The sequence below is a fragment of the Sander lucioperca genome, chromosome 3 (assembly GCF_008315115.2).
Source record: "Sander lucioperca isolate FBNREF2018 chromosome 3, SLUC_FBN_1.2, whole genome shotgun sequence".
Lineage (NCBI taxonomy): Eukaryota > Metazoa > Chordata > Actinopteri > Perciformes > Percidae > Sander > Sander lucioperca.
This window is the reverse complement of record NC_050175.1, coordinates 35,360,567-35,378,216: the sequence shown is the minus strand read 5'-3', so window position 1 is coordinate 35,378,216 and position 17,650 is coordinate 35,360,567. Positions and strand designations below refer to the sequence as shown.

At 42.6% G+C, this 17,650-nt stretch overlaps 1 protein-coding gene across 2 annotated transcripts; it reads left to right on the top strand.

Moving 5' to 3' along the window:
- Positions 1–3,538: 3,538 nt before the first annotated feature.
- txlng (taxilin gamma) lies at positions 3,539–16,589 on the top strand. 2 transcript variants are annotated; one of them, XM_031292732.2, is made up of 11 exons: positions 3,539–3,655; positions 5,736–5,844; positions 7,686–7,833; positions 8,734–8,825; positions 10,012–10,182; positions 11,162–11,356; positions 12,769–12,888; positions 13,039–13,113; positions 14,594–14,686; positions 14,776–14,871; positions 15,936–16,589. In XM_031292732.2, exons 2-11 carry the CDS (start codon positions 5,752–5,754, stop codon positions 16,308–16,310), a joined length of 1,458 nt encoding a protein of 485 aa, XP_031148592.2. In that variant the 5' UTR covers positions 3,539–3,655; positions 5,736–5,751; the 3' UTR covers positions 16,311–16,589. The 2 variants fall into 2 exon arrangements, with proteins under 2 accessions (XP_031148592.2, XP_031148591.2); XM_031292731.2 differs by having other exon boundaries at positions 3,581–3,655; positions 5,730–5,844.
- Positions 16,590–17,650: the final 1,061 nt, after the last annotated feature.

The following is a 17,650-nucleotide window of genomic DNA, read 5'->3' as shown; positions in this document are numbered from 1 at the left end:
TGTTCTTCTTCCACCAGACGCACATTTGATTTTGGAGGTGATGATTAATGTATTACTAATATTTGAAGCTCATTTCATCTGTCATTGACAGGATCTTTAACCCTTGCGTGGTGTTCATATCTTTGTTACACAGCCAATGTTCCTAGTGGACCCACCACATTATTAGGCTTTTAAATCAATACAGCCATAACAATTTATTTAAAAATACTCAATAAGATGTTTACTTTAGCTCAATTACCAATGATATGATAATGATTTTTATGTTCTTCACAGAAAATGAGCCAAGGCCAATGAGTTTGAGTTAGAATAAATAGCATCATTTTTCTTTTAGCAAACACTGAAAATGGGTCCCACAGACCCGAACACCACACAAGGGTTAATGTGTAACATGGATATGGATCTAGATTCTCATTTACTAATTACCCAGTTTGTTTTATTAGTTATGTTGTCCAGGCAAGATAAACTTAGGAATTCAGAAAAAAAAACCTAGATCCCTGTGTGGGATCAATAAAACTATTCTAATCTAATCATCCAATGGACCCATATAGTTTTGCTTTCTAAAATTATTTCTTTATTCTCCACACAGTCTACATAGCCTACTGTATTTAAATGTTCATTTCTATTTGTTCATAGGGTTCATACTTAAAAAAAAACAGCTTTGGAAGTCACCTCACAATGACTTCCAACACTACATGTACTCTCTTTTAGAAGGCAAAGTTGATGGCGTCAACTTAATTAGATGAAATAGCTTAGAGACTGTGGTTAAGTGTTTTTTGTTGTTGTAGTTGTTGTAGTGTTATTTTCCTCCCTCTCTAACGTGCAGTCTTGTATAAAGTACTTGAAAGCAATAATTGAGTAAAAGTACAAGTATCTTACCAGAAAATGACTTTGGTAGAAGTTAAAGTTTCCTTTTAGAATATTACTTGAGTAAAAGTCTTAAAGTATCTGATATAATTCCACGAAATCGGTGCCTTTTGCGTCCCCTAACAAATAATCAGTTCTAAAGTTGCTTTAGCAACAAATAAATGTGTAATTTAAAAAACATAATGTTACTATAGCTCAAATGCATCAATATAAGCCCAAGTAAAAGCCAATAAAATATAATTTTAAGTAATTAAAATCACATATTATATGCTATGGGTAAGGATTTTGGACGATTTTGGCCTGTCCCTCGCTATGGTTGTTCTTTTTCAACAGGACTTCTCATTTGTAAAATATTGGTAAAAAATGATACCATTTTCACAGTTTTATATTGTCTCAAGTGTAATATCATTGTTAAGCAATGGTTTTGACATAAATAGATGTATTTTCTTAGAAATATAAGTCATTTATCATTGTCCCTAATTTCATATCAGTCCTGTTACTATCACCAAAAAAAAAAACCTATAACATAATGGTACAAACCAGAAGTGACATAATTTAGAGGAAGTGGATTCCACAGTTTTGTTAAAGTTAAGTTTCTCTCTTCTTAAATGTCCTATTTTTCATGTTTTATCAGGGTTGTTAGAGAGGGGTCGGCATACAACATCAGTCCTGTTACCGTTTTTTAAAGTGTACATATAAACAATTATTTATTAATCCTGATATTACCAATATCTAGAAGTAATAACCTTTCAAATGACATAGGCCTACCATGTGCCTTTCTGACCTTGACCTGTTTGCTAGAAATTAGCATATTAGCATGACATCATCAGTCCTGTTACCATCAGTTACCATCAGTCCTGTTACTATCCCAGGGCAGTAATATATATAAATAATAAATGGCATAGCTTGAGATGACCCAACACAATTTCTTGTCATGTTAAGATGTCTTAATTTAATGGGTATTGAAAAAAATCAGTTCGAAACAAATACATTTTTCAAATTTTTAAAAGTTGAAAAGGCACCGATTTCGTGGAATGCTACTGTACTTAAAGGTCCCATGGCATGAAAATGTCACTTTATGAGGTTTTTTAACATTAATATGAGTTCCCCCAGCCTGCCTATGGTCCCCCAGTGACTAGAAATGGCGATAGGTGTAAACCGAGCTCTGGGTATCCTGCTCTGCCTTTGAGAAAATGAAAGCTCAGATGGGCCGATCTGGAATCTTCTCCTTATGAGGTCATAAGGGGAAAGGTTACCTCCCCTTTCTCTGCTTTGCCCGCCCACAGAATTTGGCCCACCCATGGGAGAGAGGCATTATGGCTTGCAAACGAGCAAAGTGGCAGTTGGTCAAGGCCACACCCCCACCCTCCACCTTGCCCCCCCCCTCCTCAATAGCTACAGACACAGAAATGGCACATACTAAGGAAAGCTCATTGTGGGACTGGCTCTAGTGGCTGTTATTCTGCACCAAGGCTGAATTTTAGGAAAGAGACTTCAGATACAGTATTAGGGGACCGCTAAGGTCTATATAAAAGTGACTTCAGATACAGTATTAGGGGACCACTAAGGTCTATATAAAAGCATCCAAAAAGCACCATGTCATGGGACCTTTAAGTATCAAAAGTAATTTTCTGATATTAAATGCACTTAAGTATTAGAAGTAAAAGTAAAAGTACAAAAAAAACTTTGATTATGAACTTTATGGCCAAAGGTGTGTAATGTTATCTTCATCACCATTGTCGTCTGGGCTGTCATCATCTGTTACCATGGCGGCAGAGCCTGCACCAGGTGCTTCCATGACACTATCAGTCATTATGCTTCCTCCTCTTCTTCTTTAGTTTTGGCCTATGGTTGTTTTTGTTTTTTTGCCGCTTGGCAACAAACAGGCATTAGGTCACCAACTGGAATGGAGTGTGCGGTATCTTGGCAATTTAGGAGCAATGATTTGCCGAACCTGCTTTTTTTCCAGTGTAACAAATTTCTTCTGATTTTATTTTGTAGTAACGAGTAACTAAGATGCTTAGGGGAAACCAGAGTGATAGAGAAACACATGGCTGTGGGGGAAACGTAGTGGAGTAAAAGTAAAAGTTTCCGTAAATATAAATAATGAAGTAAAGTACTGATACGTGAAAATTCTACTTAAGTACAGTAGTGAAGTATTTGTACTTTGTTACATTACAACACTGCTAACGTGCCGGAACAAGAGAAGGTCAGAGATTTTTGCTTTTGGTTTTGACTTTAGCGCCATCAAGTTAGTCAGATTACTACCGGAAATTTGAGGTTGCTTCCTTCAAAATAAAAGCCTACAAAATGACAAATTACTAGCATGCGCAAAAGACGGTTACAATATGATGGGTATGGTACCGTTGCAGTTTGTGTGAATGTTTGATTATTTGCTGTAAAGTCATTAATATTATACTTAATTTCAGATTAATTAAATGGATATTTAAATCACATACCACAGAAGCAAATAGTACGATCAAGGCCTATCAATGATTGTTATTATTAGCATATATTATTATTATTATTACTACTACTACTACTGATAACTACTACTAAGCCTACACAAAAACGGGTGATAAAAATGGTGAAAAAACCACAGTGATTTAAAAACCTAAACAGGAAAGCAAACGAAAGTTTAGATGCGTTTTACAAATTATGGAATAAAATTGTTTTCTTGGAGACGCTCGATAATATTTTGAAAAGACATAACCGGACGTTTTACTTGTTATTGGACAGTCCCAGCTAGCTTGATAACCGTGTCCTGCTTCCATCCAGTGTAAAAACACAGGTAAGTTGAAAGCTCTAGCTATTTCAGCAACGTATTTGCTTTACTGGTGTTATATCGTGCTGATTTTACATAACTTTAATGCAGTAGGTGACCTGTCACTATCAGCTGGAGCGTGTGTCTTCTGATTCACTATCACACATTTGGTATTTGCCGAAGGAAAGTTCACTTCTAGTGTTAGCCACCAACTAGCTGTTAGCACAAGATTAGCATTAGCCCTGCTAACAATAGCAAACGTGTTAGCTTATGTTAGAAATTAATTTACGTTTCCCCGGCTTACTGGTGCGAATTACCAGTTGCGCTCTGCACTTACATTACAAACGTTAACGGTAGTTTGGTTACCATGATAGTTAGTGAAATGCGTGTTGTGCGTATGGCTAAGTAACGTTAGCTAACATTACCAGGAACCGTACGCGCCGTCCTGTTCTCAGCGATGGAACGTCACACCAGACTCCCTTTGAAATTTCGACAGTTCAAGATATATACCTCGTTAATCTTATAAACCACATTGCTGACACTATACATCCCCGAATACATTGTTTTCTATGTAGACTGATGTGTATTTCAATTCGGCTTAAGTACTATCTTCAATCGGTGCGCATCCTTTTATTTTTTGAAACTTTGTAAGTGCTAGCTAGGTTAACGTTACATGTTTTGCCAGTGTCTGTTCATATGCAGGAAACTGTAGCAAAGTTAGCTCTGACATTACACGACTAGCTGGGGATCGTGTCTCTCCAGCTCCAAACTGTCTATAATGCATACAGCGTTCACTACAATCACATAACACTGTTAGGGTCACCAATCTAAACAGCAACACACTGTCATAACAGATGTTTTCGCGCTTGACAGGCTGATGTGAGTTAACGTTAGTAACCTAAAAGTTAACATTGTTGCTTTTCGTTAGCTTACGCCATACGTAATTTGTATGCATACGCACCAATTAACGTTAGCCGACGAGGCAAGCAAGCTAGATTGTAATTAACGTCTGTAAATTGCCTGTCGTAATGTTATGTAGCTAAGCATGACATGTATACCAATCTTCCACCTGTTGGGATCGTTCGATGTGAGTGTTTGTGCGAGGCTGCTAAACTAACAGCTAAACTAACGTTAACTAGTTAACGCAGAAAGGTGGAAATGTAGTTTTTGTAGGCCTTATTAGGTGACCGACAAGGTAAGGTAACGTAAGTAGAAGTCATTGTGCTTGGTTGGGAGACCTAAGTATATGACTTTTTCAAATGCAGGATAGCCCATATTGGCTTTACTTTGAAATGTACCCAGGACGAGGCATTCTGTGTGCAGTGCTGACATTTGTCCGTTTTCAGGCAGGCTGCTCCTGCCGCTGCTGAACACGTGGTTGACTTATGCTGTCTGGAGTTGAAATAGGTCCTTTTTGCTTTGCTGAGATGTTTTTTTTTTTTTTTTATCGTGGCAAGCTTGTTTCTCTCAATCAACCAGGGTTTGTTGCATAGCAATGGCCACAATTACCGTAAAAGCTAAGCAGGTGTTTACATTGTTCTGTTGACATCGACTACAGTATCTGCCCTGGTGCTGTGTTGCCATCAAGTCCTTGCTTCCATATATAGAATGAATTAGGCCAGCCCTTAAGAAATACTGCGTAGCTTGTTTTTGGAAAGCTTGTTTATGCCGAGCCAAAAAAAAACAGAAATTAAGTGTTTCTCTGATTCAGTTGCAATTCTGATTCTGTTTTTTTTTTATTTTTAATAGCAAACTACAATAAATCAATGATTTCCTCAAGTTCCATTTGAAATCACTTTTAAACTTCCACCATTTAAAAACCCTATCTCATATCTGATAGTGCAGTGTTTGGGTGTCTGATAAGCCTTATGGATGTATTATTCAAATGGAATTTCTGGTTTGTAATGTTATCGCATCACTAATACCTGAAGCAGCACACCCACATCATTGAAACCCCCATTGCTTTTTTTTTTTTTTTTATTGTCATCACAAGACTAGACTATATTTAGTCCGAATGAGACTCCCACTACTCATGACTTGATACATTTGGTCCTGTAGTCCTCTCATTTAAATGTTTTAACAGTTCTGGTTTGCTGTGCATTTCTAGCTTGTGATCAGGACTAATGGAGACAACGGGAGTTTGTGAGATTGATGTGGCGACCAGAAGAATAGTGGGAGGCAGTGACTCTCCCCCCGACCTGGACAGCCCCTGCCAGGTAAACACTGTCAACCTGTGTGGGCTTTTGTGGATGTTCTCTTATTTGTCATGCCATTAAAGGTGCAATATGTAATATATTTACTGCATAAAAATCCCAAAATGACCACGATATGTCATCAGATGTTAAGGGAACATGCTAAGCTGAAATACTATCTTTTCTGACAACAAAGCTAAAGCCAGTATTTTCTCCTTTTTTGAAATTTCCGTTCCGTGACGGAACGTCTGTTTGTGTTTTGGCCTGCGTGTTGTTATCAACTGCCTATTTAGACAGCCGGGCCGGGTTGCCAGATATACTGTACCTGTAAAAACGCAAACCCAGCTGTAGTACAGCCATGGAACAGCCAGTCTGATAGTAGCATAGAGGTGACAAACGTTTTTGATACCTCAGACCGTTGGGAAATTGAGGGTGGGAAAAATTCCAGCCTTTCCCTCCAGCCGCGGGCGCTTTGAGGCGGCATTAAACCAGATTTTCCACCAGGCCGCGCTGCGTTCCGGCTGCGCCACGCTCCATACCACACCGGGAGCTTTTCAGAAGCGGAGCGTCTTTCCTGCCTGACTCGCGGGTTTTTATTGTCTCTACAAGTACTTGAAAGAATATTCACGCGTTTATTAAAGTGCCCATATTATGAAAAAAACACTTTTTCTGGGATTTGGGGTGTTATGTTGTGTCTCCGGTGCTTCCACACACATAAAAACTTTGAAAAAAATCCATCCATGCTGTTTAGAGTGAGATACGGTTTCTGAATGTGTCCTGCCTTCAGTCTCTAGGTGAGCTGGTCTAAATCGGCACGGCTTGTGACGTCACAAGCCGAAACGTGCAGGCTAACCGCAACATTAGCTCGTAGCATTAGCATGCTAACGCTAGCATGCTACCTCGTTCTCAATAGCAAAGCACTGCTACAACACACACAAGTTCATCATAATCTACAAAAGAACTACTTCCATGTGTGCCCTCATTTAGAAGTCTCCCAGCTAATCCTGCCTTGTAACTGACCGAAGTTGTAGAAACAGCCTTTCTTTTACTGTCTATGGAGCTAGCTAGCTGACATGATCTACATCTGAGCTACTGGGCATGTGCAAGTCCAATCAAAGATAGTACAGAAGAAGAAAAGAGGTCTCACTCTGTAGCTAAAACAGAGACCAGGTGAAAAGAGGATCTGCAGCAGTGAGAGAGAGCGGTGCAGTACAACAAAAATATGGTGTTTTTTGAAAATTAAACCATGTAAACCTATTCTGGTACAACCTTAAAATACAATTATGAACCTGAAAATGAGCATAATATGGCTGCTTTAAGCTAGTGTCTACCTTCCACTCCAAGCACTCCCTACAGTGTAACGCCTTGCCTTCTCTTTTCTGGTGTTGTCCTTATGAAAAGGATTTGTGACGACTTATGTTTTTCCACCTCTCAAGATGAATCGCTCGTCGTCCGTGGTGTTGTAGAATTGACGTATATACGATATTGGGCCATTTGGGAGGTGTCTTTTTGGTAAATTCACTGGATACTCGCTGTTTAACTTGCTGCCCGGCTGTCTGAACAGCCCGTGGCTCACGTGAAAATAGACCTGGCGCGTATGTTTAGCGGAGCGGAGAGCAGCTTCACCCACGCTTCTGGAGTATCAAGCTTTGACCTGAACGGCCATGATTGCTCGCAGGGGCCGCGGCGCCTCCGGAATGCTGCGCAGATGCGCCCGGTGGAAAATAGGGCCAAGAGAGGCACTTAACCCCCCCCCCCAGCTTCTTTACTGGAGCTGCTCGATGAAAGCTGCTAGATTGAAAGAGCTCTTCAATGGGACGTTATAGCTGCTCTGTGGTCATTTAGATGGATGTGTGTGTTGTCAGGAGGAGGTTGCAGAGTTTGGTTTGGGGCTGTGCTGTGCCGAGGAGGAGAGGGGGGAGACTCCAGGCCGAGAGGACAGTCCCAGCGACCTGGGGGAGGCAGAGCTGGACCCCGGAGGAGACCTCAAGACTGGAGAGGACAAGGCTTTTGGTAGGAACACTACGTATGTTACAAGCACTTAGAGACATGCTCCATTACATAAATAAATTGGCAGTTTTACATGAAGGTTTCATGTCTTCATAAGCAGCCATGTCAGATTTCTGTAAAAAAAAATCAGTCTTACTAAGTCAGACCCGTAACACTCACTGCAATAAATGTATCTATTATGTATCTATGTACCTATTCCGTCAATAAATGTCACATTGTTCACGTCGGCCCTGATCCTCTTCCTTAGGTTTCCCAGATAGAAAGTGCTGCACGTCAACACACTTTTGCATGCATAAATATCATTATCAAAAATCTTTGTTTCGACCACAGGAATCACAGGACTAATTGATATTCAGTTTGACCTATTCCAAAACATGCTTTTAGGGATGAAACCTAGTATCCCCTTTTTCTTAAAAAAAAATACAGTACATGTCTGATATCATCAAAATGACAAGATGACCTAGAGCTGGGCAATATATCAATATTATATCGATATCGTGATATGAGACTAGATATCGTTTTAGATTTGGGATATCGTAACATGGCATAAGGGTTGTCTTTTCCTGGATTTAAAGGCTGCATTACAGTAAAGTGATGTCATTTTCTGAACTTAGCAGACTGTTGTAACGGTTCTATTATTTGCCTTTACCAACTTAGTCATTATATCCACATTACTGATGATTATTTATCAAAAATCTCATTGTGTAAAGAGTGAAAGCACCAATAGTCAACACTACGATATCGTGGTATCGATATCGAGGTATTTGGTCAAAAATATCGTGATATTTGATTTTCTCCATATCGCCCAGCCCTAAGATGACCATAACGAAATTCTTTGGGGAATATGAAATATGAAAGCGTCCCTGTACATTGTTTTTTTTTTTTTTTGTCATTTTGTTCCAGGGAAGGAGGTTGTTCTTTTGATGCAGGCCCTGAACTCCCTAGCCACTCCTGAGGAGAAACTAGCCGCTTTGTGCAAGAAATATGCAGACCTGGTAAGCTCATTTTTATTTGTTTTTTTGTCAACTCAAACCAAGCCGGTCAACACGGGTTGATCCCTGGTCATCACGGTTCAGACACGACCTGGGTCCCCACCTGAGAGCGATGCGTACCATTTACTCGCGTGCTGGAAACGGGCGCGGCAGTTTACACCCTTAGGGCCCTATTTTAACGAGCGCACGGCGTGAAGCGCATGGCGCAGGTGCGTTTAGGACATGTCCAAATCCACTTTTTGCTAGTTTGACGGCGGGAAAAAAAGGGTCCGTGCGCCGGGCGCATGGTTCAAAAGGGTTGTACTTAGTGTCTTCATTAATTCATAGGTGTGTTTTGGGCGTAACATGCAATAAACCAATCAGTGTCATCTCCCATTCCCTTTAAAAAGCCAGGCACGTTTGTACCTTGGCGCATTGATATTATGATGGTGGATTTGCACCGTAACATTTGTATTTATAATCCTGTGTGTGTGTGTGTGTGACAAGCATAGTGTGCACGAGCCTAGGCGCATTTTACTAATTTGCTGTTAAAATAACAATGAAATGCTGCGCTATTGACTTTAGACCAGGTTTTTGTTGGTCACTGGCGCGATCACTTCCCGCTGCCTCAAGATAGCAATACGCCAAGAATTCACCTGAACACACCTCCCTGTAAGACCAGCACGCCCATGGGCGCAAAGATGGGCGCAGGTGCATTTGCTATTTTGCGTCTGGCTCTGCGCTGCGCCGGGTGCAAGATAGGGCCCTTAATCCTTGAACAGCTAATGTTGTAGAGAGAGAGAGAGAGAGAGAGAGAGAGAGCAATTAAATAACCATTAAACCCTCAACGGATGATTTTTGTATTTGAATTCTCCTCTGCATTTAATTAATTGCAGGTGCAGCAAAATGAAGCGGGCTACTCTAGCATCGTAGTATTTATGACTATTTTAGGACGAGCGGAGAACACTTCTCTTTGTTTGCATGCAAAACGTACAAAGCAAACTTTGTCCAGCGGTCTCCTTTCTCGATCCAACAGCATTATTGGTTCCCGTTTCAACTGCAAATTACATTTTGTGCAATTAATAGACTGTAATTTTCCAAATAAATAACTTCATTGGAATTGGGGTGTGTATAGTGTGCTTTGATGTATCCAAGAAAAAGTATTTATGATGCAATCTTTGTCGTTGACTGCGTGCGTTTGTGTGTTCAGTTGGAGGAGAGCCGCTGCATGCAGAAGCGTCTGAAAGCCCTGCAGAAGAAACAGTCTCAGATCGTGAAGGAGAAGATCCACCTGCAGGGGGAGCACAGCAAGGCCATCCTGGCCCGCAGCAAGCTGGAGAGCCTCTGCAGGGAGCTGCAGAGACACAACAAGACACTGAAGGTACACCTCCGCCTACTGCAACTGGATCCATCCATGTCTTTCACCTTCTGTCTTGTCTGGACAATGAACCAGCAGCACCACCTTGCACTGTCACAAGGCGAACGATCACTTCCGAGTTCAGGAAGGTAAACGTGTCTTTCAAATAGTAGTTCACTGCTATCGTCTGTCTCCACAGCGCAGTGGAGTAAGGTCTGGCTAGACCACAGATGCATTCTGGGACAGGAGGAAAAACACTGGGTTGTTTGCATTTCTTTAAACCGATCACAATTGTCTTGCGCGACGCTAAGCTCCGGACGTTTTCACGGTGGCTCTGCGAAATAGACTCGGAAAGGAACTTGTTTTGGTGGAACATTTTGCACCCCGCAAAAGAAAACCACATGCAATATTAAATGAAGTTAATGTTTCACGCAATACAATAACGTGAGCTATTTAAATAAGCTGGATACAACCGTAAACGTACATAAACACGCATATACGTAAACCTCATTTGCTCTTACGCTCTCGCAATCCCACCAATCGGTCCCAAAATGTCCCAGTTAGAGAGGAAATGCCGTAAACATATTCTTTGTCAATCTTTACAATCGTTCCCCGAGAGAACCAAACAGGCCGGCCTTGTTGCACGATCCAAATTTCCTTCAAAAGTTGCCATTTTCAGCGTGTAGCTCGCTAACTCGAAGTTTGTTGACGTTTCCTGAAGCGAAGGGATTTTGAGAACGGCAACGCGCAGAGAGCGGTAGGTGAGGGAGAAACCCTGACATCCATCGGTGTCAGGGGTCATTTGGTCCTCCTCGGATACATTTCCCCCCAGCTGCTGACCATTTTTAAGTATAAGACATTTGTGCAGTCCAAGGCGCAGGGCTTCGCTGCGTATATATGATGCCATTTGTTGCCCGTGTGAATGGCACAGATTCCCCCTCTCTCTTTCCTCACTCCCAACTCCTCGTCGACCTCCTTTCCTTCCCTCTCGTGTCCCCCTCAGGAGGAGAACTCCCAGCGGTCCCGGGAGTACGAGGAGCAGCGGAAGGAGGCCATGCTGCACTTCCAGATGACCCTGAGCGACATCGAGGTGCAGATGGAGCAGCACAGCTCCCACAACACCAAGCTGAGGCAGGAGAACATGGAGCTGGCCGAGAAGCTCAAAAAGCTCATCGAGCAGTACGAGCTCCGAGAGGAGGTATGGGGTTAAATCGCGGTGGTCCAGAAAGTGGAGTTCCGTTAAAACTCTGCCTTCTCCGCTTCTCTGAGTTAGTTTTTACGTGGAACTTGAATCATGGCAGAAAGTAAAAGATGCTTTAACGTGTGGGCCATTTTAGCAAACCAGAGGACAAAAATTGAAATCCTGGCTAAAAGTAGAGTAGAAAGACTAAACTGACCTACATTGGTTTTTAATTTTTCGAGATTATTTTTTGGTGGCTTGACAGTGGATAGACAGGAAAAGGAGGGGGATAGAGAGGGGAGGACATGCAGCAAAGGGCTGCAGGGGAGTCCGCTGCCAAGGACTACCGCCTACATGGGGCACACGCTCTACTGGGTGAGCTAGAGGTCTCTCCCATTTGTACTTATTTGGTGCATTTTAAGGCAGACTGATCTCAATAAGTGGCGTATGTATGACATGCCAAGCCGTATGCCATTTTTGCGTGTTATCAAGACGCATACTCGCTTTTTAGCGTGTTTATCAACGCCGTTTGGCCTCCATTGACCTACATTACATGTGAATTATCTCCGTAGCGAGTAGTATGAAAGGACGGAAGTCCGCGGAGGGAGGTTGGTTGGGGTGGTGGATGGGTAAAACACAGACCTTTCACCCAGGAGAGCCGGGATCGCCAACCCAACCGTTTATTGTTTTCCTAAGCGTGTGACATTGGTCACCGTCGTGTTTTTGTCGTTTTTTTTGTGTTACTAAAGCCTTTCCCAATGTTCTTTTCCTAAACCCAACCTTTTTTTTCTTTCTTTTTACACGTGTGTGACGTTGTTCTCGCAATAGCACGGCACGTTCTCGCGATAGCATGCCACGTGGCGACGCCACGTGGTGTGTATGTTTACATCCGCTGTATACAGCGTAGACATACGCGTGGCTAGCTCAAAATGCGTACAGATAACACGCCATTTGGCTTTAGGAAAGTGGTGTGTGTGTTTACGCAAAGTCATGATGCCACGTTGCTTAAGTGGCCTTTTACACCTACCTCGTTTGGTCCGCACTTTCAGACTTTTCAGTTTGATCCAAACCAAAAGTTACGGGTGTGAAACCTCCCCCCGACCACGCTCTGGAACAAACAGCCAAAATGGTTCGGTTCGTTTCTAGTGTGATAGCATTTTTGGGATAGTTCAGATGCTTGACCAAATCCAGGAGGTTCTGGCAGCCTATCGTCGTGTTATAAGAGAAGCGTAGCTCCTTTTTAGGAACAGCTCAGTGTTCAGTGTGTACATGAGAGAGAGAGAGAGTGACGGTGGATGTGTTCAGAGCAGTCAGCTATCAGAGCAGAGAATAAATCAGCAGTTTACTTGTTAAGTGGTAGTAAATGTACAGTGTTGGTTTCAGTTTGTCTCTGAATAAATGTTTGTGTGTGTGATGTGTCCCTCTTGCAGCACATAGACAAGGTGTTCAAGCACAAGGAGCTGCAGCAGCAGCTAATGGACGCCAAGCTGCAGAGAATCACCGAGATGATGAAAGAGGTCGAGGACAAGCAGCAGAGGGAGCGAGACTTTGTGAGTACATATCCTCCCGTGTGTTCTAGTTTCCACTGCACCATCAAATGGCTCTAAACAAATACGGCCAGTAGCTGAGCAGAAATGCAACCAATCGGTGGTAATCAAAGGTGTTCGGTATAATCAACTGACGGTACTTTGACACTTCAGCTGCTGAAGGACGCCACAGAGTCCAGACGCAAGTGTGAGCTGATGAAGGAGCAAGAAACGCAGCTCAAACAACAGGTACACACACACACACACGCTAGCTGTCAATCTTCCTCTATAATACCATTCGAATTTCTTTTTTTTTTTTTGACTTTTCAAATAATATTCGAATGTTCAATGCTCAAATGCAGCCTGTTATTAATATGTACTACACTACTACTACTACTACTACTTATTCATTGCCAGTGCCACTAGAAGCATATGGTTGTTGTTACACGTTCTGTCCACTAGAGGGACTTCCAACATCAGCCTGGCCTTGAAGGGGACCTACGTTATGCACTTCTAGCACGCCGCTCTCTGTTTACATTATTTTCCACCACGAGCACACGGCGACAAACGCAAATCAGCAGAGACCTCTGTAAACATGAAACATTATCTAACGAGTGTATGTATGTATCTGTTGTAAAGGCTAACGTTCCTCGGTTAGCACGATGACATCATGTTAGAAAGCACAGCCGAAACGATTTGTCATAAACTAGCTAAGTAACAATAGTGTTTTTCACGATGCTAACGGCATTGATAAGTAAGCCAAACGGGGCTGTCACTACTATTTTATAGTATGATTTATAAGCAACCTGTTTCTTGCAGAATGTCACGTTACTGAGAAGACAGCTGTTAGAAGGTAATATATGAAGTCGAAGCTAACTGACAGCTGTAGGGCAGCTAACATCAACTTTAGCTAGCTGTCTCCACGAGGCTCCCAGCTAAGCTCCTATAACTCTCGACGCAGTTAGGAAAACGGAACGAGCTAACTATTGATAACTTAAGCATTTTGGCTCGGTGGATGTCGATTTTTAAAGTCATGTTAAAACTATTTCCCGTCCTCCTTCCGATTCCCAGCCGCAGCCTGTCACTCCCCCCTGTACTAACGTTACTCGGTACGTGACGTTAGCGTTAGCTCCGTGATCTAAAGACCTCACAACGCCTTGTTTCTCACTCCCGCTAACTTATTGTTCATCAGACGTGACATGACAAAAGCATTTAGTTTTCACATGCGGCTAGGCCAAGGTAAGAAGAGGGAAATTACTAATAAACGTCAGCCAACATATTTATTTAAAAAAAAATCACATTAGATTAGTAATTTCAGCATTTGAATAGTACTGATTTTTTTTTTTTTTTTTTTTTTTTACTATTTGAATAACATTCGAAAATTCAATGCTCAAATGCAGTAGTATGTACCACACTACTCAGGCTTATTCATTGCCAATGCCACTATAAGCATGTGGTAATATGATTTGACAATTTCATTACTGAGCTCTTCCAGACATTTAAATAAATGAAAAAACCTGCTGTTTTTACTAAAAATAATAAACAAAGTGGAAGTTTCAAAATAAAGTGTATCCATATTATTGGATTGGATAATATTGAATGGTAGAGGATTCTATCTATCTATCTATCTATCTATCTATCTATCTATTGTTACACCCCTAATGGTGTCAACCCAGCTGAAAGGTTTGAAAATGACCTCTCTCTATCCATTATTCTCTCTCTCTCTCAGCTCTCCCTGTACATGGACAAGTTTGAGGAGTTTCAGAGCACGCTGGCCAAAAGCAACGAAGTCTTCACCACGTTCAGACAGGAGATGGAGAAGGTGACTGCCGGGGCGTCCTGTCGCCTTGTGTTTGTGTCTCCCGTGTTTTTCCCTGCCCGCTGCTTAACTGTCTGGATTTCTCCTCGCAGATGACCAAGAAGATCAAGAAGCTGGAGAAGGAGACGACTCAGTGGAGGACCAAATGGGAGAGCAACAACCAGGCGCTGCTGCAGATGGCCGAGGAGGTGACTCTTAGCATGCACTCGCTCCTCTTTGCTTTCGGTTGCTTTGGTAGCGCGGGGGGGGAATATCACAAACGGTTTTATTGCCACAATAAGTACACTTATGTGGAATTGGCCTTGGTGAAAGGTGCATACATAAACAAACCAACGTGAACATGACTTAACCCTTGTGTTGTCTTCCCATCAACCTTGAAAAAAACACAAAAATTTAAAACGGGTCAGTGTGACCCGAGGTCAACACAAGGGTTAAACTAGGGCTGAACGATTAATCGCTTTCAAATCGAAATCGCCATTTGAAAGAATGCGATTGGCTAATCGTGAAGACCGCGATTAATCGAATGTGCAATATTTTACTTGAGTTTGGTTTAACATTTATATTCCTCCTTTTTATTATATTTACAGTTTGCGAACCACGCCGTTTGTTAGTGAATCACAGAGCATTTGTAAAAAAAAAATAAATAAATACCAGTCTCTCTTCACTTTCCTCTTCTCTCTGTACGTTGACAGTCGATTATTAACCCCCCCCCCCCTCCCAGCTCTCTAGACTGGGAGAAGTGATGGAAAGCTCTGGCAAAATAATCTTATCTTAAAGCTATAGTGCGTCCGTTACATTGAAGCCGTTGCCAAATGAGCTGCTACAAATCTAATTAAGCCCATCGGCTCCACACAACTCTCTGTATTTCTGAGTATGGTTATGTTTACTCTAAACGCGCAGAAGCTCGAGTGGTGTGTTTTACGTCACCGCTGAGAAAGCAGCGTTCAGCTTTGAGACGAAGAGGACACACAAATGACAAGATAATGACCTCTTCTGAAAAGTCAATTCTTTTTTTTTTTTTCCAATCCTCCGTGTCCTCCTTGGCTACTAGCAACTGTGTGGGGGCGCGATCACGGAAGGCTTGTATCATGTGGATGGTCCGACAGTGTTGTTTTAGAATTCCTCATGGGGGAGACAGAAACTACGCACTATAGCAATTTTTTCCCCCCAAACTGCTATTTCCAAAGTCAAAAGTTAAACCCCCCCCCCCCCTCCCCCTCCTGAGGCTCATGAGGTTTTTTTTGCGTTGTAGAAAACTCTGCGCGACGGCCACTTCAAGGCCCTGCAGGGGAAGCTGGAGCTGCTGGAGAGGCTGTGCCGCGCCCTGCAGAAGGAGAGGAACGACCTCAACAACCAGCTCAGCCTCCTGCAGGAGCCGGGAGACGAGGGGAGCGCGGCGCTTCCTGAGGCCCAGCCGCCGGAGCCCTCTGCTGGGGAGGAGGAGGAGGAGGAGGAGGAGGAGGAGGGGGGCCTGGCACAGGCTGGCGAGCTGGAGGCGGAGGGCATCCACCGAGCTCCCCGACCCCCCGAACTGGAGCCCACAGCGGCCGCCACTGACACAACCACTACTGTTGCTACGACGACGAGCAGCCAGCCCGCGGAAACGGCAGCCTCGCAGCAGGACTGAAGGAGCCCCCCCCCACACGGTGAGAAGGCTGTGACGGGAGGGGCTCCAACACACCTCCATTCCAGTTCCATTAACGGGGATAGATTTCTTTTCTTTAACTATAGACTTGCCTCTCTGGGTTTTTCTACGCAGAAACTCAACCCATATCTCTCTCTTTTTTTCTTTCTTTTTGTTGTGTGCCGTTAGTAAAAGAGGAATAACATGATTGTATCAAGGATTCTATTCTAAAATGTTGCCGGTGTTTACATTGGTTGTAATGATTGGCTTTGTGGCAAGCACTTGGTCCTCCCTGTTTTCTACCATAACTGTATTTTCATAGGCAATTTCCATGCAGTCCCATTGACGCTGTTCAAAGTCAGATTGGCCAGGGCTGCAACTAGCACATTTTTTTTTTTTATTATTTTCATCGTCGAGTAATCAGTCGATCAGTTTCTGGATGAACAGGGGTTAGTAGTCTGGTCTCTAAAATGTCAGAAAATGGCGAGAAATGTGGATCAGTGTTAAGTGTCTCGTTTTGTCCACAGCTCAAAGATATTCAGTTGACTGTCACGGAGGAGAGAAGAGACTAGAACATATTCACATTTAACAAGCCGCAGTCGGAGAATTCCTCCCCCTTTTTGTCAGATTTAAAAAAAAAAAAAAAAAAGACTCCGACTGATTAATCAAAATATCCGGCGATTGATTGAATATTTGACAACAAATCGATTCATCTTTGCAGCTCTCAAATTGGCCTTCCGTTTCTCTCTTCACACGGCCTCTCGCTGTAGCGTCACACGTCTCATTGGGCATTCTAGTTTGATTCAATTCCAGCGTGGGCATATCACATGCATAATTTGTCGTAGGTCACTTTTGATTAATGTTGCCCTAATGTCCCCGTGTGATCTGAGAAGCTGGAAGAGCAAATGGGACATAGTGTAGAACAAGGTCAAAGTCTGTCTTGGCCACAGGGTATTGAGCAGTTTTTTTTCTGATCATGTCATATCAGGTTTTTGGATTTGAATTTTCAAAGCAAAATGAATGATGCGTATAATGAGTGACGTAGCGACTACAGCTGGCGAGCTGCTGTAGCTGCCGAGGTTAACCTACTCACTCTCTGGCAATGCGCTTGCTAATTGCCAGTTAGCGAGCTAGCTAGTAGGGCCGTCGCCATATCTGAAAAGCAATATTGGATCTCTACTAATCGGCTTAAATTCAAAATTCTGAAGCGCGTCAGCCTTTATACTCCAGCAAGGGAGTCACTCGTGGCCTGTCCGTAAACTGGGCTGCTGTTTTTGTTCTGTTTTTATTCACGCAAAATAGAGAAAACTAGCAAGCGCTGCTGAAAGGATAGCCTTGACACC

Bases quoted from the DNA above. Each gene is read 5' to 3' on its own strand.
- txlng (XM_031292732.2), top strand. From the start codon at position 5,752: ATGGAGACAACGGGAGTTTGTGAGATTGATGTGGCGACCAGAAGAATA. The intron at 7,834-8,733 runs GTAGGAACACTA...ATTTTGTTCCAG, and splicing joins TGGAGAGGACAAGGCTTTTG to GGAAGGAGGTTGTTCTTTTG. The intron at 11,357-12,768 runs GTATGGGGTTAA...TCCCTCTTGCAG, and splicing joins AGTACGAGCTCCGAGAGGAG to CACATAGACAAGGTGTTCAA.